We start from the raw sequence: 26,449 nt of genomic DNA, 5'->3' as shown, positions 1-26,449 counted from the left end.
GAGCCTGCGCGTCCGGAGCCTGTGCTCCGCAACAGGAGAGGCCACAACAGTGAGAGGCCTGCGTACCGCAAAAAAAAAAAAAAAAAAAAAAAGGGCAGCTTGGCTGAATCATCTTTAAGGGCCTTTATAGCCCTAGAAGAGCAACTCTTAGATCAGCACCCACTCTGTGGCTGTAGCCCCAGCTTAGCCCCTTTCTGGACCCAAGGCCCATCTGTGTCCACCTGTGGCCATGTGCCCTTCTTCCTGGCCTGCTTAGTCTTGCCTTTACTCTTTTTATTTCTCAATCTGCTTCTTGGGGTTTGGTGGGGGTGGGGGAATTGAATTGTTTGCCCTCCTTTGATATCTTTTCCTCTAATTAGTTTATAATCTCTGAGAGGTGACCCAGGCCAGACCTTCTGGGCCCAGGGCCAGCTGATTATCTGTGATGCTGCCAGGGGAGGATTGAATGTTTTTCTTGTGAGGAGTTGGTCACACGCGCTGGTCTCTGAGTCAGCAGCCAGCATTACCTTTTTATGGTCCAAAGGAGCCTCCCAGACCCTCTGTCCAAGCAGTAAGTATACAGTCCCTGGTGCGGATGGAGGGGAAAGCCATGCCAAGATAAATACTGACTCCACCAAATACAAGACAAATACGAGCAGGTACAGAAGTACAAACACATTAGACAGAGAGGAGGGCAGAAGTCAGCAACCTGAGGAGCGGGCTGTGGAAGAGGTGGGGCTGGGAGCTGAGTTAGAGAAGGTGGCCGGGGCCACAGAGGCCCAGCCCTACATGTCAGGGGAGGGCGTTCTGGGGATTTTAGGGAAGTGAGTGGATGATCTGGTGAGTGCATGAGATTGGGAGTCCGATGGGGGAGGGGGGCGCTTTTAAACTATAACTCATCATAGGAGTGCTGCTGCTGTAGGGTAGAAGGAGAAAGATCAAGGGTACTTGGCCCCTGGTTTCCTGGGAGAGCCCCTGAGGGGCTAGTTGGTGTGGCGGGGCTGTGTGGGAAAAGGCTCGCTCCCCCTTCACACAGACCCCTCAACCCCAGGACTCCCCTCCCTGAGCCTCTGTGATGGGTGGAAAGTCCTGAGGAGAGCAGGGAGGCGGAGAGGAAATTGGGAGAGGGGGGAGACGCAGGGTGGTGGGCAGCCCAGAGAAGCGGGGCTGGGATGGAACACGGGGATGAGCCTGGACCCCCGGAGAGAGGGGGCCTTTGGCCAGACTCACCCAGAGCCAATGCAGACTCCTTCTCTCACTAGCTGTGTGAATTCGGGCCAGTTCCTTAACTTCTCTGAACTTCCACGGAAATGGGGAGCAGCCTCCCCCACAGCAGGGTTGTTGTAGGAGCGGAGGGCTCTTAGGAAAAGCGCCTGGCACCTGCGAAATGCCGTAGGTGGTGCTGAGTGTTATGGTTATTATTACTCGGGAAGTCAGGACATGGGTTTCAGTCCTCAGATGGGGATGCAGGGAGAGGGGACAGCGCACACTGAGGACTCGTTCTAGGCCCCATGGGGTCAAATTCTGCATGTGTTGCCCTCTGAACATGAGGTGCCCACATTCTTCTTCTCCTGGAGACTTCTCAGCAGCTCCCTCCTTCCAGATCAGGGTCTGTACCGCTGACAGGGGCCCTGCGGTTCCTCTGTGACCCCTTCTGAGATCCTGTGTCTCTGCAGCCCCAGAGGCTGGAGGCCGTCCTGTGCTGCTAGATGGCCCAGCTGCCAGCCCGGACGACTGTCCCTGCTCAGAAACCGGGGTGGTGGGATTAGCAGACGTGAGCTAAACCCGTGTAGCGGTGGCACTGGGCAGCTGCTTCACCGCTTACATAAACGGGTCCAGGAAGCTGAACTTGTTTTTGCTGGCAAGAGCAACAACAAGCTGCAAGAGAGTTGAGAAATATGTGTCTCCGTGTGCGTGTTTTTCTCTGGTTATTGACATTTGCAAGTTTACTTGAAGAAGGAAAAAAGTAGAAAAACAAGAAAGCTGTGTGGGTTTCTGGCACCCAACCTTAGGTCTGGAAGGGGGAAGAGTACAGTCCCAGGGCTGTACTGCAAAGGTCCCAGGCTTGAGAGCTGTCGGCCACGGTGGGGGGCCCAGCGGCCCAGGGTGTGGGATTGCGTGAGCATTGGGCCGGGAGGTGTGGGTTTGGTTGCCAGAGGTTACTAGGACCTAAACCCTCTTCCCCTTGAGGAGTGAGAGGCGAGGGAGGTTATGGGAATTTCCCTCTCCTGGGGCTCTCTAGGGATAAGGAGATGCGTCTGTCTGAGGGCAGTGGGTTGCCCTGGCCATCATCCTTCTCCAAAAGTCATTGACTATTAGAATAATAAGTCCATAGATTAATTGTATTTTCAAGCTGGGCTCTTGTCTGAGATTAACAGACACAGACATGCTTCCTGCCCTCTGTGAGCTAGTGATTCAGAGTGATAAGATGCTAGCCGGCAGGAACGGGGGCAGCAGGGAGCTTCAGATTGTAGTCTGAACCCTCACCTCATAGAGAAGGTGAGTGGGGCTCTGTCAGGGGCTGTGATGTGCCCAAGGCTCGTTGCAAGTCAGTGGCAAGACCAGGAGTAGAACTCGGGTCTTCTGATAACACAGGGCTGCTTCCCCTATGCCAGGCTGCCTGCCACTCTTAGAGATGTGTTTTATGTTAAAGGACAAATCAAGACAAGAGTGTATCTTGGTGTCAGTCCAACCCCACCTGGTTAGTTGTCAGTGACTAAACAAGACCAGACCAGATACTGAGTTCATTGACAGTTGAGGAGGAGATTTGGGGAGGTTTGTTTTCAGGAGGGGATACTTTTCTGCTCTCAGTCCCAAGTGAGGTGCTTTGGTCCTCTGCACAATCCCTTTTCGTAGGCAGCTGGGATGTAGGGTGCTGCCACCCTGCATATGACATTGACCTTGGTAAGAACAAAGGAGGCTCAACAGTCCTTGCTGCCTCCTCCTCTCTGCTGCCTCTGGGATGCTTTGTGATGCACAAGGAGTCCAGGAAGGGGTGAGGGGCGGTGGGGGTGGGGTGGGGTAGGGCAGGCACTGGTGATTGGAAGATTAACAGAAGGAGGAAGCACTGTTGGCTCCTGTCGTGGAGGCTGGGGTTGGAGGTGGGTGGGCACTGAGCCTGCACATACCTCTGCCTGCAGAGTCAGGTTTCTGATCCCCTTGGAGGACACCAGATACCTGCCCTCCCCGGGCCCTCACTTCTCAATTCCTTTCCGTGCCGTTCCCTCTTTATACAATGCCATTCCCTGTAGTTCCACTTATCAAACTCCTACTCATGTCTCAAGGCTCAACCCAAATATCTCTTCCATTGAATCCCTCCCTTTTTGAGTGTTCTACCCCTCCTCTTGGCTCAGGGACATTTATCTTATGGCGGCCTCTGTTATATAGGTAGTTTTATGTTTTCCATGGGGTTTTGTGGAGAGGAGTGTCAGTGCATAGTAGGTGTTCACCACTAACTGTCAGTTCTCTCTCCAGGATTAAGATTTCTGGCCTTGCACTTGATGGTGCACAAAAAAATTCTTGAATCTTAAGGAGCGGACAGGCATGGGCTTGCAATGCTGGCCTCAAATGGCTGAGCAATTGCTCAAGGGCAGATGCTAAACTGCATGCTGTGCTGAATGTCAGAGTGTGCAGGGCCAACCCCTCCCTCCCCACCTGGTCCCCTCACCTCCCAGAGTGGGAGTGTGAGAATGGCTGGGGCACATCTCTGGGGAGCAGGATGCTCTCAGGAGCTCCCTCCTCACCTGTTCCCCACTGTGTCTCTTCCCTTTGGCTCTTCCCCATCCGGGAGGCCTTCAGGAGGGTCCTGGCAGAGTCCAAGGAGCAGACAAACAGGGCAGATAGGGAGGGATGGTGACCTTGTGTCCACCAGGGGATGAGGCCAGCATGGCTGGGGGCTAAGTGTGTAGCGTGCAGTGAAAGTGACAAAACAGAGAGCTGCAAGGGTTGGAGGGCAGGGCTGCAAGCACGGGGGGGGGGGGGGGGGGGAGGGGGGCGGGGGTGGACGCTCTTTGGCCTGGAAGGTGCCGTCAGAAGCTGCTTGTCCTGAAAAATCCACTCTCACCCCACCCCTATTCCCTGGTGTCCACTGCATTCTGCCCCACCTCCTCCCTCCCTAGGCGTGATAACTTGGACAGATCCAGGCTATGTAGCTTCTTTGTCTTAAATATATATATACATATCAAGCACGGGGGGGGGGGGGGGGGGGGGGGGCGGGGGTGAACGCTCTTTGACCTGGAAGGTGCCGTCAGAAGCTGCTTGTCCTGAAAAATCCACTCTCACCCCACCCCTATTCCCTGGTGTCCACTGCATTCTGCCCCACCTCCTCCCTCCCTAGGCGTGATAACTTGGACAGATCCAGGCTATGTAGCTTCTTTGTCTTAAATATATATATACATATGTATGTGTGTCTGTTCATTATAAGAGTAATACAAACAACTTATAGAAAATTGAAAAACATACAGAAAGACGAAAGGAAGAGAAAGAAATTGCCTCTAGTCCCATCATTTGGAGAGGTGGGCGGAAGTACCAGGAGGGCCTTCTGTGAACATCACTTCTTCCTTTTCAAAGAGTTGCTTGGGCAGGGGTTCCCTGGTGGCCTACTGGTTAGGATGCTGGGCTTTCACTGCCTTGGCCCAGGTTCAGTCCCTGTTTGGGGAACTGAGATCCCGTAAGCCGCGAAGTGCAGCCAAAAAAAAAAAAAAGAGAGAGATGCCCAGGGCCTCCTACGCAGCCCCACGGGTGTCACGGGCACAGACTCAGAGATTCGGGTCAGGAGGCAGAGGGGTGGGTGGCTGGGTAGAGGCAGCACTGCCCACTCTGACTGTAGCAAGGGTATTTTCTTGTGCTCTTTCCTCTCTGTTTGATTGTGATCATCCTGCATAGAATGCTTTTAAAAGCATAGTTAACACAACATTGTTCACAGGTTCTAGAAGAAATGTATTCTGAAGAAGGGCAGGGACAGACAATACTTGCCAATGGGTGTTTTATAATTAATCATTCCCCATTAAAAAAGAACAGTGACTCAGTTTTAAAGATTCAGAAAACCATTACTCAAGTTCTTTGGCAGAGGAAGTGGCCATTATGTTGCTCCTGAAGCTCTGCTTTAGTAGAAGAGAAAAAAAGTCTTTTTATTTGTGATTTCTCTGAGCTGCCCAAATACTCTGGCCATTGTTAGTGAATTCAGGAACAGAACAGCCCCTGCTATTGTTCAAGCTGGTCACTAACCACGGCAAGAGCTTCCATCTGAACTGGGGGTAAGGGAAGTGACCAGAGAAACATATTTCCTGGAACTGGCAAAGGCAGAAGCAGAAAGGAGAGTCCCTTCTGGCTCCAGGCTTATAGTTTCTTTCCTCAGCATCTCCTGGCTGTGACAAGCTGGCCCTTCTGGTCTCTAGTGTAGGGCTTGCCCACTGCACAACACGAGGGGCACCACGTAGACCGCTGTGTCCTGTGTGACAGGGGCTCCTGGGAGAGTGCACTGTGGAGGCCCTGACCTTGTGGGTACCTCTTAGGCACCCTACATTAAACGTTAATTAAGCACCTACTGAGTTCTCTGAGGAGTGCTAGTAGGAGTTCACAGCCTCATAGTCATGATTGGGGAGGGGGACCTATATATAGTTAAGGATGGTGCCATGTGGAAAGTGCCAAGGAAAGGATGAGCCTGCCGTGGTCCTTGACCCCTACTTGGACTTTCAGGCAACCCTGAGAATCTATTGTGTATTGGTGCCTTGTGAATTCCGACTTCCGCTCGTCAGCCGATGGAGGGATGTTGTAGCACTGCACAGTGGGGCCACCCACCAGAAGACTGTCCTACTCTGACAGCGTCTCCATCTGTTTTTTTTTTTTTGGCCTCGCCATGCGGCTCCTTGACCCCTACTTGGACTTTCAGGCAACCCTGAGAATCTATTGTGTATTGGTGCCTTGTGAATTCCGACTTCCGCTCGTCAGCCGATGGAGGGATGTTGTAGCACTGCACAGTGGGGCCACCCACCAGAAGGCTGTCCTACTCTGACAGCGTCTCCATCTGTTTTTTTTTTTTGGCCTCGCCATGCGGCTTGCAGGATCTTAGTTCACCGACCAGGGATCGAACCCGTGCTCCTTGCACTGGAAGCTCGGAGTCCTAACTACTGGACCACCAGGGAATTCCTGACAGTGTCTCCGTCTTTGTTCCTACAGTGTTGGTAATTTGTGCATGAACTTGACATCCATGTTAGGTTTTGTACTTACAGCTGCTTTATTAAGTGGAAAATGGAAAAGTGAAAGTATCGATATACTGATTCAAAGTGTCGGTGTGTCTTCTAGACCTAACCTGATTCAGGCACAGATGTAATTCAGTATGTGGACTGGACATGGCAAGCCATAGCCGCTGTCAGGTGCACATAAGACTTAAAAGGTTTGTACTGTGTGTCAGTTATGAAGGAAAAGGACATGTGTGACATGCACACACACCAGGACCAGCAATTCTACTCAGGGAAATTCTTGGGCAAATGCGCCAAGAGCTACCTTCGAGAAAGTCAATAACACACTCTTTGATATAGCAAAACACTGGAAACGACCCAAAACCTCCCTCAGCAAGAGAATGATATAGTTGTCCAATGGAATATTACACAGCAGTGAAAATGAATAACTATAGCTACATGAATCATGGAAACAATGAACGACAAAAACATATCACAGAAGACTGTAATCTATTTACATAATTCGCAAATATCACACAAAGTTAAGAAAAATTTAGTGATCCATGAGTAGCGAAACTGAACCCATTTACAACAGAAACTAACACAGTATTGTGAAGCAATTATACTCCAATAAAGATCTATTAAAAAAAAAAAAGTGAGGGAGCGATAAGTCCAAAATGTAACACTGTATAAGCAGGGAGGCTGGGGGATGCAGAACACAGGGGGAGCTTCAGAGATAATGATTGTGCTAGTGGTTTGGTTGGTAGGAGCTCGGGCGTGTTTCATGCTTCATAGCTTTCATGTACATTACATATATTAATTTGCATGTGTTCAATATCATATAGTACATTTAAAAACGATACTTGAGGGGCTTCCCTGGTGACGCAGTGGTTGAGAATCCGCCTGCCAATGCAGGGGACATGGGTTCAAGCCCTGGTCCGGGAAGATCCCACATGCCGCGGAGCAACTAAGCCCGTGTGCCACAACTACTGAGCCCAAGTGCTGCAACTACTAAAGCCTGCGTGCTGCAACTACTGCGCATGCCTAGAGCCTGTGCACGGCATAGAAGAGTAGCCCCCGCTCACCACAACTAGAGAAAGCCCGCGCACAGCAATGAAGACCCAATGCAGCCAAAAATAAATAAATAAAAATAAATTTTAAAAAAACGATACTTGAAATGCTGGAAATATATTACTGAAGATTATGTATGAAAGATGAACTGTAGTTAGGGCTTTTCATACCTCTTTTAAGCCCTCTGGGCGTGGAGGTACCCTCAGTGGACTTGGTCTCCTAGGGACTGGGATTTTGCTGATGTTCAGGGGTGCCCTGTGTCCTCTGTCCCAGCTCTGCAGCAGTGAATGCGTCTTACGTGTCTTGTCCTTGAGGGCAGGGTCTCTCTGCCACCCAACTCTCTCCTCTTCACTGGTGCCTGGCTCTGGGGGCCTCCTCAATTTGGCCCGTAGTGAGGGAAAGTGAGGCAGAGGGGTCTAAGGAACCTGGCCACACTCACTTGGCTGCATGGTGAGATTCAGTCATTTTTCTCACCCGAAGTCGAAGGCTCTGATAGTGAAGAGAAAGAAACCTTAGGTGACAGGCTGCTACGCTGCCCTTGCACCTGTCCCTTACCTGCCAACCTCGGGGCAGAGGTTGCCAGGGTGGAGGACTCTGATAAGTGATAAGGTGAGAAGGAAGATTGAAGGGAGTCTGTGTAGCCAGACAGAATCTGTCGCTGTCCCTTTGATGCTCATGTCCCTGGTCTCTGGACTGTGGCCAGCGGTTGATCTGGACAACCAGCCCCGCTGGCTTTGAGTGTTATCCTCCTGGGAGTCACGGAGCCTTATTCTCTCCTCTCCAACAGCTGCCTTGGCGGGAGGAGGGACAGTCAGTTAAGCGTGAGATTAAAAACTCCTCCCAAGCAAGAAGGCTTTGCAGGTGTGGGGGGGACACTAGTGCTGGTCCTCCCAGCCCAGGAGAACAGGTGGGAGGTGAGGTCAGGTGCCTAGGCTGTTGCTGGGCCTTTCGGAAAGCTTTGACCAGATTTATTGCTGCTGTTTGCTAATAAATGGCTACACATTTGGTTAGAAGGACCAAGTGTGCTTAACATGAAAACTTGCTGTTTTCCCTGGCTGCAGTTTCCTCAGCTGGCTAGACTAATTTAAATCTTAGATTCTGGGCTTCCCTGGTGGCGCAGTGGTTAAGAATCCGTCTGCCAATGCAGGGGACATGGGTTGGAGCCCTGGCCCGGGAAGATCCCACATGCCGCGGAGCAACTATGCCCGTGCGCCACAACTATTGAGCCTACGCTCTAGAGCCCGCAAGCCACAACTACTGAAGCCCGTGCGCCTAGAGCCTGTGCTCCGCAACAAGAGAAGCCACCGCAATGAGGAGCCCGCGCAACGCAATGAAGAGTAGCCCCCGCTTGCCACAACTAGAGAAAGCCCATGCACAGCAACGAAGACCCAATGCAGCCAAAAATAAAGCCACAACTACTGAGCCTGTGCTCTAGAGCCCGCAAGCCACAACTACTGAGCCCACGTGCTGCAACTACTGAAGCCCGCATGCCTAGATCCTGTGCTCCGCAACAAGAGAAGCCACCGCAATGAGGAGTCTGCGCAACTCAATGAAGAGTAGCCCCCGCTTGCCACAACTAGAGAAAGCCCATGCACAGCAACGAAGACCCAATGCAGCCAAAAATAAATAAATAAATAAATTTATTTTTAAAAAAAGTCTTAGATTCTATGAATCTATTTAACCTATACTAAAAAAAATGTTTATTTGTATCTTTAATATCCTTTCCTTGAGTAGCATGATATTTTTCAGGGGTGGGGAGTGCATTTGTTCTCTTTTACTTTCCAATTTGGTCCCTAGAATAAAAATAGCATTACCCTAAGTGGTTTAATAGATAGGTGTAGGGTTCTGGAGGGAGCACTGAACAGAGTTGGAAGACCTGGTTTGCCTCTCAGCTGTGTGGCTAAGTAATTGGTGATCTTGGGCAAGTCTCCTGATTCCTCTGTGCCTCAGTTATTACCTGTAAAATGGAGACCCTGGGATTCTGAGACTTCCTGTGTACTCATGCATCTTGTGAGTCCCACTGGGTACCTGGCATTCATTCCCGTGTGTATACATTCATTTATACATTCATCAAGTGCTCAGTGGGCCACCGCCATGTGCCAGGCAATGATCTAGGCACTGAAATATGACAGAGAACAAAACAGGGTGCCTATTCTTGTGGCACTTGGAGTCCTGAAGTGAAGATGGATACGGAATTGGTAATTATACGGCAGTGTGTGATGGGTGACATGGTTGGGGAGGTAGAATGGGGGCCTAATGCAGCTGAGGAGATAGGGAAGGCCTCTGGGGAAGGGACATCTAGGCTGAGACCTGCAACAGGAGGAAGTTGTGTGGGGATGGGGTGGGGGGACTGTGTCTCTTCTAAGGCTGAGCGGGGAGAGATGAGGCCTCAGAGGTCAGCAGGGGGCAGATGGTGGAAAGCCCTGTGGGCCAGCCCTCTAAACTTGGACTTTATGCTGTGGACAGCGGTAGGCCCTTGAAGGGGTTTCTAATCAAAGGAGTGGGGTGGCCAGATAGCCGCTTTGGAAGGCTCCCTGGGGCAGCTGGGTGGAGAGGGCCAAGACTGGGGCTGGGAGGCCACAGGGAGGCCATTGCCATAACCCAGGAAAAGGTGATGTGATGGTGGCCTGGGCCAGTGGATGGACTTGAGAGATGTTTAGCACTAGAGCCTTCTGTGGCTTCCCGAATTGGATGAAGTCCCATTGTCAGGTTGCTGTGGGCTTACCCAGCGTCTTCTCTCCCTGCAGAGGTGGCAAACGATGTGCTGACCAGCCTGCCAGGGGCCAGCGTTACCCTGACCTGCCCAGGTGGGGAAGCGGGGGACAATGCCACCGTTCACTGGGTGCTCAGGAATCAGGTCACGGGTTCACACCAAGGCAGATGGGCTGGCGTGGGAAGGAGGCTGCTTCTGAGGTCTGTGCTGCTCAGCGACTCTGGAAACTATTCATGCTACGAGGACGGCCGCCCAGCTGGAAGTGTGCGTTTGCTGGTGGATGGTGAGTTGTGTCCTCAGAGCCCCCAGAGAGGGCTCCCAGCACTGCTCTGCGCATTCCAGAGAGAGATTCCCTGCTTGACTCTTTAAATTCCTGTTATTTCCCTGGCCCAAGCATTTCGGGGAAAGGCCCAGTGATGTTTGCCAGCGAGACTGGTAGAGCTTCCAGCTGGGTGGGGGCATCTGGCTGACGGAGAGGCCGTCCAGCTGGCCTTGCCGTGTGGTTAGGGCTTGGGGGTCGAGGGCAAGGGGCCTGGGTTCGAATCCTCCTCCTTCACGGCTTAACTTCTCTGCCCTTCAGTTCCCTTGTTAGTAAAATAAGGTTGATTTTATTAACTTCCTTCAGGGTTGTTGTAAAGATTAAATATGGTGTTAAAAACTCTGCATAGCACATAGTAAGCTCTCAAATGAATTATTCTTATTGTTAGAGTTAGTCGGTTCCTAACTCCCTTGCATCTCATAAGACATCCTATAGTCAGATGCCCTGTGTGCCTGGCCCTGTGCTGAGGGACTTTCTTCCTTGGTGTCTCATACCATCTTCCCAACGTCCCAGTGAGAGGCAGCAGTTTTATGGTGACTATTTTATCATCATTTAATTTTATAGTAGAAAACTGAAGAGAGGTTGGGACTTGCCCAAGGCCACACCACCAGGCCTGTGGGACTCCAAAGCCCCAACTTTTGGTGCCAATCTTGCTCCCCTTTAGGCAAGTTGGCCCCCAGGCACCTCCCCTCACTTGCCCCGCCTCCTAGCCTGACATGAGGACTTTGACATCCTTTGATTTCCCGAGCACAGTTAGACCTGTGCGTGGCTGTTTGGCTGTGGTACAGGCTGGTGCCAGGGTCGGGGGAGGGCGCAGAGTCAAGGGCTCCCCGGGACGGGCGGTGAGGTGTGCTGTCTCCTCAGCCTCTGTGCTCTCCTTCCAGTTCCCCCCGAGGAGCCCCAGCTCTCCTGCTTCCGGAGGAGCCCCCTCAGCAACGTGGGTTGTGAGTGGAGTCCTCGGAGACCCCCATCCCCGACCACCAAGGCCGTGTTATTGGTGAGGAAGTTGTAAGTATCTTGGGCTGGGCTGTGTGTCTGTCTTCTCCATCCTTCCTGACTGAGGCCCTGGGAGTGGTGGCGGCTCTCAGAGGAGCCCAGTGGGACTGGCTGGCCAGTGATTCCAAAATGTTATTGGAAAGTAAGTAAGTACTTTGGATGGAGGAGAAGGGGATGAGGGAGGGAGCTGAGACTTCGCCGCGAGTGCTCACCCTGTGCTGGTCACTGTGCTACAATATTTGTCCTATTAACCCACGCAATAGCGGGGTGGGGGTGGGGGTGGAGGTGGGGGTGGGTGGGTGTTGTTTTTCTCATAACCATGGAGAAACTGGACCACAGAGACTGGTTAACTTGTTTAAGGTCATCTAGCTAGTAAGTAGCTCTGTCGGGAATCAAACCCCAGCCTATCTGATTTCATTCAAAATACAAAGGTTTTGGGCGTTGCTCTTAAGAAGATGCAGATGTCCTGGGAGGGGAAGGGCAGCTTGTGATCAGTGTCCTGATTGTGAGGTTATCAGACTTTTCCCATTATAATGGCCGATGAGAGGAAGTGGTGATAGAGTTGGGAGAGGGAGCTGGGGGCAGTGGAGCAGGAAGTCACACCTGCCTGGGGGGTCCCTGGGGCACAAAGTGAGGGGGCCTGGGATGAGTTCAGGCACAGATGGAAGGTGGAAGTTTACATCTCTGCAGTTTTCTCTGTCTCCATCCCAGAGCCAAGGTCCCCGTAGTCCAGATGTTTGTTTGTCACTGAGTTTGAGCTGGCAGTCATCAGAGTATCAAAGAATCCGAGCAGTGACGGACGTCATCTGGGTGTTTTGGTTTCCACTTGTGTCTCTCTCCAGAGAGTCATCTGGTGGTGATGTTTATGTTTTGGTCTCTGCACAGGGACATGTATAGGTTGCCCATCTGCACATGATGCAGCTGCCATTAGGACTGATGGTTCACACTCCAAGTAGAGGAAGGTCAGAAATCTCCACAGCCCGAAGCTGAGTTGGGATATAATTGTGTGGCACCAGGAAGGCATTCCTCCATAAATGGGATGTTCTGTACAGTGGCCGGCAGCTGCCCAGCCCGGCCCCGGGAAAGCTTTATTCAATTGACACTTGGACTAGAGTAATTTGTGTGTTGACAGCAAGAATGAGAGAGGACGGGGCATTTAAGCTCACAGCCTCCTCCTGCCGGCAGCCTCGGGCGTGTCCGTCCTCCTCCTGGGCTGTCTACCCTGAACTGAGGGAGGGGGAATGGGGAGCCACTGTGAGAGCCTTGGGGCCTCCAGAACTCACTCAGGCCCATCCTGGGACTGCGGGGGCGAAACAGGCCCCTGGAAAGAGGTTTTGTGTGTTCTGCTCTTTTGCTCGTGTCTGTGCCCGCAGTCACACCCTTGCCCCACTGCGCTTGTGTTTGGCGAGTTCGGCGTCTGCCGTGGGCTGGGTGCTGTACTAGGCTGAGGGAGAGGCACAAGGCAAACAGGACTGGGCCCCTGCCCTCAAGCCCCACGGGGGTACCCACCTGTAAGCAGACGGCCCCACCTTCTCAGTGTTAGGTGGGGCGGATGCCTGAGTGACGGTGGAGGGAGGGAGGGAGGCCCTAACTCAGACTGGGAAGGTGGGGGCAGACTTCCCAGAAGGAAAGTCTGTGCCGGGCCTGGGGTTCAAACTCAAATCAGGGGTTGATGGGTGATTCGTCACTGAGGCGGCAGGGTGAGTGGCTGCCCTGGACTCACATGCCCACGCATGTCACAAGTGGGTGAAGTCTCAGGCTTCCAGGCCAGGTGGGACAGTGACTCACCTCTAATATCTTCATCACCCAGGATTCCTTTCTGGGCTCACTGCCGGAAATGCTGCCACCTCTTTGCAAACCCTTCCAGCACTTCGAGGTTCTGGGATGGCATTCTACTGGCTGTCCTAGTCCTCTGAGGGCAGGTCTTTTCTGTTAGTGTCTTGAGGCCAGGGTGGGGCCTCTTGATTCCTTTCTGCATCCCCTGCAGTGCCAAGAGCCCAGGACCTGGCAGGGAGCCCGAATGCACCACCTCTCTGATGCCACAGTGATTGAGCGCGCCCTCTAGTTCAGCCCCTTAGACTGCCATGCCAGATGCTAAGCTAGATGTTTTACACTCATTTTTCAATTAATCCTAAGAAACTCCTGTGAGGTGGGTACTGGTAATATTCCCATTTTCGAATGAGAAAACAGAGGCTTGGAGAGGTTGGATAATTTACTCAAAATCCCCAGTGCTACTCAGTGTGAAGTGGAGATTAAAACCCCCGGGGTCAGACCGCACAGCCTGAGCTCCTAACCCCTGCCCCTTCTTCTCTCCTGTCCTGAGTTAAGTGCAGCAACTGATAGCGAGCCCCGCCCTTGTTTTGTGTCTGCAGTCCGGTGAAAGACTTCCAGGAACCGTGCCAGTACTCCCCGGAGTCTCAGCAGTTCTCCTGCCAGTTGGCAGTCCCAGAGGGAGACAACTCTTTGTATGTCGTGTCCCTGTGTGTCTCCAACAGTGCCGGGAGCCAGTCCAGCAGACCCCAAACATTTGAGGGTTACGGAATCCGTAAGTAAGCTCTTCAGGCCTCCATCTCCCCTCCAACTGTTTCCTTTTTTTTGATTTAATGCTCCTCATGGACTTCTTAGAGGGGCCGGTGAGGGGTTTGGTAAGCTGGTGCCTTTTGGGCTTTACTTTTCTTTCTTTTAAATAAATTTATTTATTCACTTATTTATTTTTGGCTGTGTTGGGTCTTCGTTGCTGCACACAGGCTTTCTCTAGTTGTGGGGTGAGTGGGGGTGTTGCGGTGCGTGGGCTTCTCATTGAGGTGGCTTCTCTTGTTGCGGAGCACGGGCTCTAGGCGCGCGGGCTTCAGTAGTTGAGGCACGTGGGCTCGGTAGTTGTGGCTCGCGGGCTCCAGAGCACAGGCTCAGTAGTTGTGGCACACGGGCTTAGTTGCTCCGCGGCATGGGGGATCCTCCCAGACCAGGGCTCGAACCCGTGTCCCCTGCATTGGCAGGCAGATTCTTAACCACTGCGCCACCGGGGAAGCCCTTGGGATACTTGCCAGAGGTCTGATTGTGGCAGGCGAGCGCCCTGTCAGGGTGTGCCTGGAGAAGTGGTCTGGGGCTGGAGGTGGGGTCCTGCCTGCTGGGGACACGGGTTCGAGCCCTGGTCCAGGACCCATGAAGACTGGGTCTTCATGGGTCTCTCCTTGGCATCAAACTTGCTGCCGCATAGGAGCTGTGCTCCCTTTTCCCACAGTGCAGCCTGACCCACCCGTCAATGTCACGGTCACCGCCGTGGACAGAAACCCCCGCTGGCTCAGCGTCACCTGGCAAGACCCCCCTTCCTGGAACTCATATTTCTACAGGTTACAGTTTGAGCTCCGATACCGGGCTGAACGATCAAAGACATTCACAATGTGGATGGTAAATTTTTCTTTTACTTCTGGACAGAAAAGAGCCCCTAGATACTCAGGGGTAGTAGAAAGGGTACTAGAAAGAAAAAAATGAGTTCTGGGTCCTGGTCAGCCACTCACTACCTGTATGGCCTTGAGTAAGTCTCTGAACCCTTCTGAGCCTTGGCTGCCTCATTTATAAAATGGGAATAATAATGCCAGGACAATCTCCTCACTGCAGGCCAGTTTGTGAGATCGAGTGTGAGCTGGGAAGAGAGATGGGCTGCCTGCAAGTCAAGGGTGTGGCTTGCAGGATTCTGTGTTACATGGGGGCAGGGCCTGTGACTGACAGCTTCTGCACCGGTTGGCCCAGACGGCAACCCCACCTGGCTCTGAGCCTCCAGGGTGGTGTGAGCCTTTGGAGCATCTCTGCCCAGCTGAGTCATCCACCGGACCCGAGAGAGGGAGCAGCTGAAGGGCTGGGGTTGTCCAAGGACTCCCATGTCCCTGTGGAGCTGCTTAACCTGGTGCCACCCAGGCCCCACCCCAGAGTCACCTGTGCCTCTCGCCCTCAGGTCAAGGAGCTCCAGTATCACTGCATCATCCACGACGCCTGGAGTGGCATGAAGCATGTGGTGCAGCTTCGGGCCCAGGAGGAGTTTGGGCATGGCTCATGGAGTGAGTGGAGCCAGGAGGTCACAGGCGTCCCTTGGATAGGTATGTGGTAAATGCGGAAGGGATGTTTCAGCTTTGTTACTGTCAATTATCTGTTGCTATGTAACAAGTCACCCCCAAACTCATGGTAAAATAGCAACCATTTATCTGCTCAAGACGTTGAAAATCAGTCAGCTGGGCAGCTCTTGTGCTGGTTTTGCCTGAATCATGAATGCAGCTGCATCAGGTCTGCACCGTCCAAGATGGCCTCACTGCCACATCTGACGGTTGACTCTGGCTGGTGGCTGGAGCTCTCGGTTCTCCCTGAGGTCTGTCATCTGCCAGCAGGCCAGCCCAGACTCAAGGGGGGAAAGTTCCTCCACAACTTGATGGGAGGAGCCGCAAAGAATTTGTAGCTATATTTAACCTACCATAGTTAACTAATGCTTTTTACTTGAAAAAAAAAAAGATGTTAAAGGTAGTAATAATCATCTGTAATTACTGCGATTAGTGGAAAATTCCAAAAAAAAAATAAAGAATAATTATCACCAGTATTCTTACCACCTAGAGAAAACCAGTGAGAACATTGTACTATACGTCTTTCCTATTCTAAGTATATTTATGTGTGTGTATATTTATATATAAAATTTTGTGAGCATTCCCATGTAATTAAGTATTTTTGAGAAATGTACTGTTTAGAAACTATGTGACTAATGTTTTTTTTTTAACCCATGGGAATTTTTTTTTTAACTTAATTTTTCTCAAATTAATACATTCTCATGGCAAAGAAGCAAAGAAGGGCTTATAATGTGTCCCTTGCCCCACCCCTTCCCATTTCCAGCCCTGCTTTCTAGAGGAAGCTGCTCACTTTCTGTTTCTAGTTCTTCTGCTGGTGGCCTCCTTCATGCTGAATAACAAACTAATATGGCTTTTTTTTTTTCTGAGAAAATAATTTGAGACATTATCTTTTGACTCCTTCCTATGAAAAATTAGGATGTAATAGACCTATACCCAGTGCAGGAATCTCCCAGAGAGTGGTCACCCAGCCTCTGCTTGAATACTTCCAGAGATGGAGAGCTTACTATCCCTTGTAGCAACCCATCCCATTGTTCCCAGTGTTCTTATTTTAGAATAGCTTCCAGGCTGGCTTCAGCGTCAGATCTTTTTAGTCCAGCAGCATAATTGGACCAAATTAGTTGTTCTTAAATACCAGACAATTAAAAAAAAAAAAATACCCATTTATTGAGTGTGTATGGAAAAAAAAGCAAAGGATAGAATGATATAAATTGTCCAGGCCCATCTCTACCCCTGCCACTTTCTTCTACCCTTGGCTTCAGGGAGAATTTTTTTTTTTTTTTTGGCAGCGTTGGGTCTTCGTTGCTGCACGCAGGCTTTCTCTAGTTGCGGTGAGCGGGGGCTACTCTTCGTTGTGGTGAGCGGGCTTCTCATTGTGGTGGCTTCTCTTGTTGTGGAGCACAGGCTTTAGGCATGTGTGCTTCAATAGTTGCAGCGCGTGGGCTCAGTAGTTGTGGCTCGTGGGCTCAGTAGTTGTGGCTCGTGGGCTCTAGAGCACAGGCTCAGCAGTGGTGGTGCACGAGGTTAGTTACTCTGTGACATGGGGGATCTTCCTGGTCCAGGGCTCCAACCTGTGTCCCCTGCATTGGCAGGTGGATTCTTTACCGCTATGCCACCAGGGAAGTCTCTTCAGGGAGACTTTTATATGTAGGCTGGCATTCTTCCCCCAGAATGGATGCTGCAATGTGATGGCCTTTTCTCTACCTGGCTTTGCAGTGTGTGATCCTTGTCTTTCCTGTTCTGGGAGAGCCAGAGGAGTGGGCTAAGGGCTTAGGGTGTCTTGTTAATTGGATGTAGGCAATGTCAAGTGCAGGCTCAGATCTTTTCTTGTGCTGTCCCCCTCTCCTGTCCATCAAGAGCAGGAGGCAACTTTCTATTGAATCCTCTCCTCAAAAGTTCATTTCCTGCTAAGACCTGGACAAGAAGGGAGGACTAACTACTATATGTTACTTAGAAAGACCATTTAAATAAATCAGAACATCCTTCAGGCTAGATAGTGTTGCCCTGTCCATGATTGTCTTAGGTTTGTATACACTTTGAGCGAAAACACACTCATTATCTGAAGGCCAAACATTAACATGGCCTTAGGAGCCTTTGCAAGGGGAGCAAATCATTTATCACATTGTGCAGAGGAAATGTTCTGGATACAGGCCGACACCTGTTTACTTTTTATCCCAACCACTTAATTTAGATGGTTACAAACAGCTTTAGGAAATCCTGTTTTGTTAGAAAGTTCTTTCTTGTTTTTTTAAAATTTTAAATTGTGGTAAAATATACACAACTTATAATTTACCACTTTAACCATTTTAAAGCTTATGGTTCGGTGGCATTAAATTCATTCACATTGTTGTGCAATCATCACCACCATCCATCTCCAGAACTCTTTCCATCTTGCAAAACTGAAACTCTATACCCATTAAATAGTAACTTCCCATTCACCCCTTCCTCCAGCCCCTGGTGACCACCATTTTACTTTCTGTCTCTATGAGTCTGACTACTCTAAGTACTCTAAGTACCTCATATAAGTAGAATCATTCAGTATTTGTCTTTTTGTGACCGATTTATTTTACTTAGGATAACATTCGCAAGATTCATCCATGTTATAACCTGTGTCAGAATTTCCTCCCCTTTTATAGCTGAATAATATTCCATTGTACGTATATACCATATTTTATCTATTCATCCATAGATGGACACTTGGGTTGCTTCCACTTTTTTTGACTATTGTGAATAATGCTGCTATGAACATGGGTGTATAAATATCTGTTTGGGTCTCTGCTTTCAATTCTTTTGAGTATATACCCAGAAGTGTAGTTGCTACATCATATGGTAATGCTATTCTTAATTTTTTGAAGAACCACCATACTGGTTTCCACAGTGGCTGCACCTTTTTACATTCCTACATTCCTATCAGCAATGTGCAGTGTTCCAATTTCTTCATAGCCTAGCCAACACTTAGTATTTTCTTCCTTCTTTCCTTCCTCCCTCCCTCCCTCTCTCTTTCTTCTTTCTTTATCTCTCTCTTTTCCTTCCTTCCTTCCTTTCTTCTCTCTTTCTTTTTCTTTCTCTCCCTCCCTCCCTTCCTTCCTCCCTCCCCTTCTTTCTTTCTTTCTTTCTTTTCTTTTCTTTCTTTCTCTCTCTTTCTTTCTTCTCTTTCCTTCCTCCCTCCCTCCCTCCCTTCCTTCCTTTTCTTTCTTTCCCTCCCTCCATCCCTTCCTCTCTTTCTTTCTTTCTTTCAAATAGCCATCCTTATGGGTGTGGTATTGTGGTTTTGATTTGCATTTCCATAATAAATAGTGATGTTGACCATCTTTTCATGTGCTTACTGGCTCTTTGTATATCTTTTTATGAGAACTGTCTATTCAGGTAGAAAGTTCTTTCTCACGTGAATCCAAATCTGGCCTCAGTGGGCCTTGGTCTCCAGGGTAACCCCTGATAAGTCTGCTAGTCTGCGCTCTCTGAATTCTTCTGGAATTCCCAGGGGACTCGCATCTGCTTGGGCTTCTGTTCCCAGGCTGTTGTATGGGGTGGCTTGTGGATTCCTTACCTGTCTGGTCACCTTCCCTTAAAGCTGGTCTCATTTGTGGATGTTCCTCTTTAAATTGTTGACGTTCTCCTGACAGTGGAAGATGGTGTAGCAGAGACATGTCTCTGACTTTTCAGCCTCAGGTCCTGTGCTTCTGTGACTTGCTACAGTGACTGTGTAAGCTCAGACAGAACTCTTGGCCTCTGTTCACATAAGCAGCTGAAGAGTTTGAGCTCCCTGTTCTGTACATGTGTGGGTTTTTTGGGGGGGGGGGTTCTTCAAAACCCCAGTGGTGAATGTCCAAGAGAGATACCAGCTTCTCCCCTCTCCACTGAGGGCAGAGCAAGAGGAACTTGGATGATTCTGATGCAAGAGGGATTTAGGCTGGAAATTGGGGAGCACTTCTGGAAAATGAGAGGGAGGTTGGGTGTGTTTTACTGACGGTAGAGTTATTTGACTGTTTGGGACATGTCAGTGCACTAGATACTGCATCGATGGGCTTTCCAACCCCAAGGACCTGCCTCTAGCCCTCAAAGCTCACACAGATAGGATGCCCCTGCCTCGGTGTGGGGGTTATGACACAGAGGTCAAGGCAACTACATTGCACTTGGGAATCATGTTGTATGAGCTTAGTAAAGGTAGTTTACCTCTCCAAGCCTCAGTCTTGTCATCTGTAAAATGGAGATGCCATGACCTGTCTTGTCCCCTTTGGGAATTTTTATGAATTTAGTGAGAAAACATTCTTTAGAAATAATAACCCGTACTGCAAATGTAGAAGGATTAGCAATTTGCAGTGCCATGTTGATTGGTTCTTGGGATAAAGAGAGTGGGGGTATGGGCATCCTAGAATTGCCCTGGATACAGTCCTGGACCCACTGAATTAGAATGTGGAGTGGAATGTGGAATGGTATTTTCGAAAGCTTTCCCAGTGATTATAGAATGTGCTGTGGGGCTGGGGGAGCATCCCACTGTACTTGATAAGGCTGTGGAGCAGACAATACTTGGGGCAGTTTAGAAAGAGCAGGAAAAGCTTCATGGAGGAGGTGACATTGGAGTTATGTCTTGGAGGATGTATAAGAGTTTCCCAGGTGGAGAATGGGGCTTATAGGCAGCAGGAACAGCAGGTGAAAGGCATGGACTGTGAACAAGGGCAGGGCCTTTTGGTGGGGCTGGAGCACAGATGTGTGGGTGGGAGGTCCCAGTGGGGCAGGTGGAGGCAGGCTACTCCTGCCAGAAGGCCTGCAGAGAGTGGGGGTGGAGGGGGGCTGGTAGAGGCCTGGGGGAGGGGATTGAGGAGCCTGGACTTCAGTGAGTGCTGCCCCCTTGAGGCCAAGGCCTGGCCGCACACAGTCTGTGGCCACGGCAAGGTTCCCTGTGTGAGCGCCAGGCGCAGAGTCACCCAGTCTGGGGCCCCTGCTCCGGCCAGCAAGGCGAGGTGACTGCTGACAGCACCTGCTGCCGGGACTCATCGAGTCCCTGCATGTCAGGGCTGATGTCACCCTGATGTCAGGGCAGGAAGAAGAGGCTACACATTGACAGGTGGCTGGTCAGCCGCTCTTTCCAGAGCGGGAGTTCTCCCAGATTTGTCCTTTCCGGTAGCACTGGCAGGGCTGGCATCTAGCAAGTCTGTGGACCCTTTGCACAGCGAGCTTGGGGCAAAGTGCCAGGGAAAAGCCCATTAGGCATAAGAGGGTTATTTCTTGCTCCCTTTAACTCCCTCTCACACCCTGCTCACTGACACCTGGAAAATAATTAGAACCACTTGTGACAGGTAGTGAGTGACCTGGACCCATTCTTTGGAATCACACTGTTGAGGAGGTGCCAGAGGTTTGCATCCGCAAGGCCTTTGGGGCGCCCAGAGGCCAGGGCTGAGGACTCTCCGGGCAGGTGGGTCTCCCTGGCCCGATCCCTGAAGCCACGTACTGTCACCTCAAACCCTCTGGTCCCATTTTGGGGGGTTCACTGTGTTCCTCTCCTTGGCACCCCTGAGGGGGAAATTGTGCAGGTTAAAGGGCACTTGGGGACACGTTTCTGAAGAGATTGTGCCCCGTTCAACCATCAGTGTGCATCCCCTGCCTCCACTCTCGTGCTGTTTTCCACGGCGTCTCCATGCGCCCCTCCCACGGGGTGGCCTCTCCACGTCCACCCGGTGCATTGTCCTCACTGGGCATCAGGCGGACTGGGCTCTGGTTGCTGGCCCTACCCCTTCACAGTGTGACCTTAGGGAAGTGCCTGACGGAGCCCAGGTGTGCTTAGTTGTCAAATGGGAATAATAGGCCTGCCTCAAAACCCCGAAAACCAAAAAACCCGCCTCACGGGGTTGTTGTGAGGATTAAACGAGATGGAGAGCCGTTTGCACCCAGCCCTGCACGTGGTAAGTGTATACCAAATGCCAGCAATTCACATGTGTCTCAGGCCACACCTGTCGCTTGAGCTCTGGATTCTTCTCTCCACTCTGCCCAGAGCTGGGCCCACATCCTCCCTCACAAACCTCCCTGTGTTCCTTGTCCAGAGAAGGACACCAACACCCAGCCTGCTCCCTGAGCCAGGACATCCCCAGGACATCAGGCTAGACACCCCCCTTCCTCGGCTCAGGTTCTTGTCCCATCTCAAAAGAATTATTTTTTATAAATAAATAAATAAATAAGTTTGTTTATTTTTGGCTGCATTGGGTCTTCATTGCTGCGCGCAGGCTTTCTCTAGTTGAGGCGAGCAGGGGCTACTCTTTGTTGCGGTGTGAGGGCTTCTCATTGCGGTGGCTTCTCTTGCTGTAGAGCACACGCCCTAGGCGTGCAGGCTTCAATAGTTGTGGCATGCAGGCTCAGTAGATGTGGCACACGGGCTTAGTTGCTCCGTGGCATGTGGGGTCTTCCCGGACCAGGGCTCGAACCCGTGTCCCCTACATTGGCAGGCGGATTCTTAACCACTGTGCCACCAGGGAAGCCCTCGACAGAATTCTTATAGCGACCCCCGAAACTGATCTCTGTCTCTGGTATGCGAGCACCAGGCGTCCTCCATGCCACTGCTACGGGCATCTTTCTAGATCACAAGCCTGCATATTGCTCCCACACCCTCCCTGATAGCTCAGAGATTCCTGGGATTTCTGTAAAAATTCAAAAACAATTTTGGGGACCAAATAAGGTCACCAACTTTTAATTTTGCGAAGTAAGGACATAAAGTTAAATGGTTAAGTAAAAAGTTGCTATTGCCATTGACCATCACCATTATTTCATAAAAGAGAGGATGAAACAAGGGCTTAAGCTCAGAAGGAAGACACTTTGGCAACCTCACACCCTGCATATATCCACGCTGCCTTGTCTGTCTTTTTCTCCTTTGGCCTCAGACCAATAGACTTCTCCACAGACCATTCTGGGTGGTGTTGGGGCCCAGCTGGAGGTTACTTCTTTCTCCTCAGGAGACTGTCAGCTCCTTGGTGAGGTGTTTTGTTTTTTTTTTTTTGCGGTATGCGGGACTCTCACTGTTGTGGCCTCTCCCGTTGTGGCGCACAGGCTCCAGACGGGCAGGCTCAGGGGCCATGGCTCACAGGCCCAGCTGCTCCGCGGCATGTGGGATATTCCCGGACCGGGGCACGAACCCGCGTCCCCTGCATCGGCAGGAGGGCTCTCAGTCACTGCGCCACCAGGGAAGTCCCTTGGTGAGGTTTTTTTGTTTTGTTTTGTTTTTGTTTTTTTTTCATGAATGGAGGAGCCGTGATTAACTTTCTGGTGGGTGGTTTACAGGTTGTGAGGGAAGGTGTGAAGCTCAGAGTGGAAGGTGCTGCTCAGCTTGTGGGTTCCTGTGTCCCCGCCCCCAACCCCTCTCTGGGAATTGTGGTTTCTCCCTCTTCCCTTGTTTCCTCATCTCTCTGCCACTCTCTGGCTTCTTTTTTCTTTCCTTTTCCTCTTCTTATTCTCAGCCCACTCCTATTTTCCCATGTACTCCAACCCTGGAGCCCAGTGGCCCATATCTTAACTGATCATAATATACAATTTAAAAAGATTGTGTTAGTGGGACTTCCCTGGTCGCACAGTGGTTAAGAATTCGCCTGTCAATGCAGGGGAACACGGGTTCGAGCCCTGGTCCAGGAAGATCCCACATGCCGCAGAGCAACTAACCCCATGTGCCACAACTACTGAGCCTGCACTCTAGAGCCCACGAGCCACAACGACTGAGCCTGCGTGCCACAACTACTGAAGCCCCCGGTGCCTAGAGCCTGTGCTCTGCAGCAAGAGAAGCCACCACAATGACAAGCAGCTCCCGCTCTCCACAGCTAGAGAAAGCCCACACACGGCAAGAAAGACCCAACGCAGCCAAAAATATAAATAAATAAATAAATAAATCTATTAAAAAATAATAAATAAAATAAAATAAAATGTTATCGCTATACCCAAGGTCATCTAGGTTTAAAAAAATTATTGTGTTAGAAAATGTTTTATATTCTCTGCTCTGAATTTTGAGAGTTGGGTCAGTTTTTAAACAGATATTATTGTGTGCTGCGCGAGTGCTAGGTCCTTTCAGCCTGTGATCCCAGGTGATCTGTGCAGGAGGAAGTTATCCCCTTGCTTAGAAGTGAAGAAACAAGGCCTAAAAGAGGTTGAGTGTCTTGACCAAGGTTACACATCTGTATGAAGACCCCTGCCATCTTTTATATTGGATTTCTCTATTCCAAAACCCAAGCAAGCAAACCCAAATCCATTCTCAAATTAACAGAAATAAGTCTCTTGTTTTAAAACCTTGTGTGGAAAAAACTCACAGATGGTCTTTATCAGTCTCACTTATTGGAATATGGTCATTCATTCATTCACTTTGTTATGAATATAAAAGTACACCTTACGATCTGGAAATATTAATACAAGGGACACACTCAGTGTTGATGTTAATGTATCGAATAGTCTTTTTTTTCCAAGTGATTTTTTCCGTAATTAAAATTTTTCTAACTACACAGTTTTTCAGCAAGATGCCAGGCCTGTGTTAAGAAGTGAGTTTACAAAGATGAGTAAGATACAGTCCCTGAATTTGAGAAATGTTCAATCTAGAGGTGATTTTTTTTTTTTTTAATAAAGGGGAAAGAAGAGTATTCTTGGAGTCCGAAAGCCTTAACACTTATTTCTTACAAAACTTCAGTCAAGCTATTTAACCTCCCTGTGCCTCATTCTCCCCATATGTAAAGTGGGGATAAAAATGGTACCAATCTCAGAGTACTGTTGTGAGGATTAAATGAATTAATTCCTGTAAAGTAGGTAGAATGGTGGTTGGCACATAGTAAGTGCTCAATAAATATTAGGCATTGTTATTGTTGCTGTTTTGTCTAGTTAGCACCACCACTATCCTTACCCCTGTAACTTCCTGGCACATGGGGGGCACATGGGGGCACAAGGGGACCAGTGAATGATGGTTCCTTCCCCTCTTTAACCCAACATGCTAGCTGTAGGGAGGAATTGAGAAATATAAAATACTTTAGGAGAAATATGAAATACTTCTGTCCAAACAGAAAAAAAAAATGTGCTCACAGATGTTGCTAATGTTTTATAGCCTTCCTGAGCCTCCATGTCTTTGTAAACCTGAGATAATAGTGCCTGCCTCGTATATTGCTATGAGGCTTGGGCATCGCATAGGCTAAGAACCACTTGGAACTGGAGTAGGGCGAGCTTCCACAAAGGTCGGTGCTAGAAATACTAGCAATATTCTATTTGTATGCAGTTAGTATTATTAACCTAACTTATTTCCTCCGACCCTGAGCCCCAGTTTTTTCATCTGTAAAATGGAAATGATTATTAGTAATAATGATGCAAAAGTTGCTCCATCTCAGGGGACAAATGGTCTGAATCAGGGGTCCCCATCATCATCTAGGGAGCTTTTTAAAAAAATTTTATTTATTTATTTATTTTAAAATTTTTATTCTTTTTGGCTGCGTTGGGTCTTCGTTGCTGTGTGCAGGCTTTCTCTAGTTGTGGTGAGCGGTGGCTACTCTTCGTTGTGGTGCGTGGGCTTCTCATTGCAGTGGCTTCTCTTGTTGCAGGGCATGGGCTCTAGGTGTGCGGGCTTCAGTAGTTGCAGCATGTGGGCTCCGTAGTTGTGGCTCGCTGGCTTAGTTGCTCTGTGGCATGTGGGATCTTCCCAGACCAGGAATCGAACCCATGTCCCCTGCATTGGCAGGTGGATTCTTAACCACCGTGCCAACAGTGAAGTCCCTAGGGAGCTTTTTAAAAAGTCTTGTAAGACCATCTTACTATGCATTAGAAAAATTTTGTCCATTCTGGTAACATTCCTGGGTTACTTGAGATAAAATTCCTAGTTTATCCCTGGAAATCTGAGCCACCAAAGGTTAAACATCCTTTTCTGGACCACATACCATGTTGGGGGGTCAGAGCTGAGGGTTGAAAGTATACTGGTCTCCCTTTCTTCCTGAAACATCTCTCTGGGTTTGGGGAACCTTTTCAAAACCCTGCTCTCTGAATCCCATCCTGGAGATCCCGAGGCCGTAGGTCAAGGATGGGACCTAAAAAGCCATCAATGATGCTGAACATGTCTGGGTTTGGGAACCATTGCACTGAATGACCATCCATGGTCAGCCATATTTCCTATGTAGCATTGCCCCTGTCTCCTGGTTTTAGCTTTCATTCTAGTATCCCTGCACCCTCCTTTAATCCTTCAATCACCCCCTGCTATGAGTCTAACTGTTCTCTGCTAGGCTGGTCTGGGAGGAACACACAGGAATAAGAGACTGTGTCCCTCCCATTTATACGAGGTTGATTTGGGGCTAACTTGATGTATGACCTTGGACAAGTTGCTTTCCCTCTCCGGGCCTCTGTTTCCTCTCTGTACAATGGGGAGGGTGAACATGCTCTTGTGTCCCTTCCAGTGCTGCTAGTGTGTGGTTTTTCTCCCCTCCTGGGAAAGCACACTCCCTCTGGAAATTAATTCTGTCCTGAGTGGAAGTAGGGTCACCCTCTCCTCCAACCCCTTGCTAGTCCTACTCCTGGCTCAGGGAGACTCGACATCTTTGTGTAAACCGGTTCTGTGGTATTTTTAATTTCTTGATGGAAAAATGATGAACTGAAGAGAAAATATTTTAAACTGCAGAGCATTCCACACGTTGCCTGTCAGGGTTCAGCACCTGGTCCCTCGGGCCCACGTCTGCCGCTGAGCCTGGCCTTGTGTCAGCACTCTCGCTTTGATACTTGGCCTTCTGCAGCCTTGCGGGTTTCTGCAGAAACGTGGTTCCCATGGAGGGAGAGGGGCCTGGGAGGGTGCCCAGTCCACCTCCCTTCTCAGGCAAAGTGTATTAAGCCCACCCAGGCAGGTGAGAATCTGTTGTTTATATTTATTGTTTTAAAAGTAAGTATTTATTTGGCTGCGCCGGGTCTTAGTTGCGGCATGCGGGATCTAGTTCCCTGACCAGGGATCGAACCGGGGACCCCTGCGTTGGGAGTGCGGAGTCTTAACCGCTGGACCACCAGGGAAGTCCCTAGAATCTGTTTTTAAATAAATATTTTTTATTGCAAAGATGTGCATACAGGAAATTAAAATGTTAATGGTGTTTATATCTAGTGCTGTGTA

At 49.9% G+C, this 26,449-nt stretch overlaps 1 protein-coding gene across 1 annotated transcript in view; it reads left to right on the top strand.

The window, feature by feature from the left end:
* The first annotated feature begins 9,639 nt into the window (after nucleotides 1-9,639).
* IL6R (interleukin 6 receptor) overlaps nucleotides 9,640-26,449 on the top strand; it is a 31,941-nt gene continuing 15,131 nt past the window's right edge. The window contains exons 1-6 of the mRNA XM_028488156.2: nucleotides 9,640-9,697; nucleotides 9,977-10,225; nucleotides 11,146-11,269; nucleotides 13,630-13,802; nucleotides 14,499-14,665; nucleotides 15,210-15,351. Of these exons, the coding sequence (XP_028343957.1) occupies nucleotides 9,640-9,697; nucleotides 9,977-10,225; nucleotides 11,146-11,269; nucleotides 13,630-13,802; nucleotides 14,499-14,665; nucleotides 15,210-15,351 (913 nt within the window). The remainder of the gene's footprint in view (nucleotides 9,698-9,976; nucleotides 10,226-11,145; nucleotides 11,270-13,629; nucleotides 13,803-14,498; nucleotides 14,666-15,209; nucleotides 15,352-26,449) is intronic.

This window comes from Physeter macrocephalus, chromosome 4, assembly GCF_002837175.3.
Source record: "Physeter macrocephalus isolate SW-GA chromosome 4, ASM283717v5, whole genome shotgun sequence".
Lineage (NCBI taxonomy): Eukaryota > Metazoa > Chordata > Mammalia > Artiodactyla > Physeteridae > Physeter > Physeter macrocephalus.
Note: the sequence above shows the minus strand (reverse complement) of the source record. Positions and strands in the feature narration are given on the sequence as shown.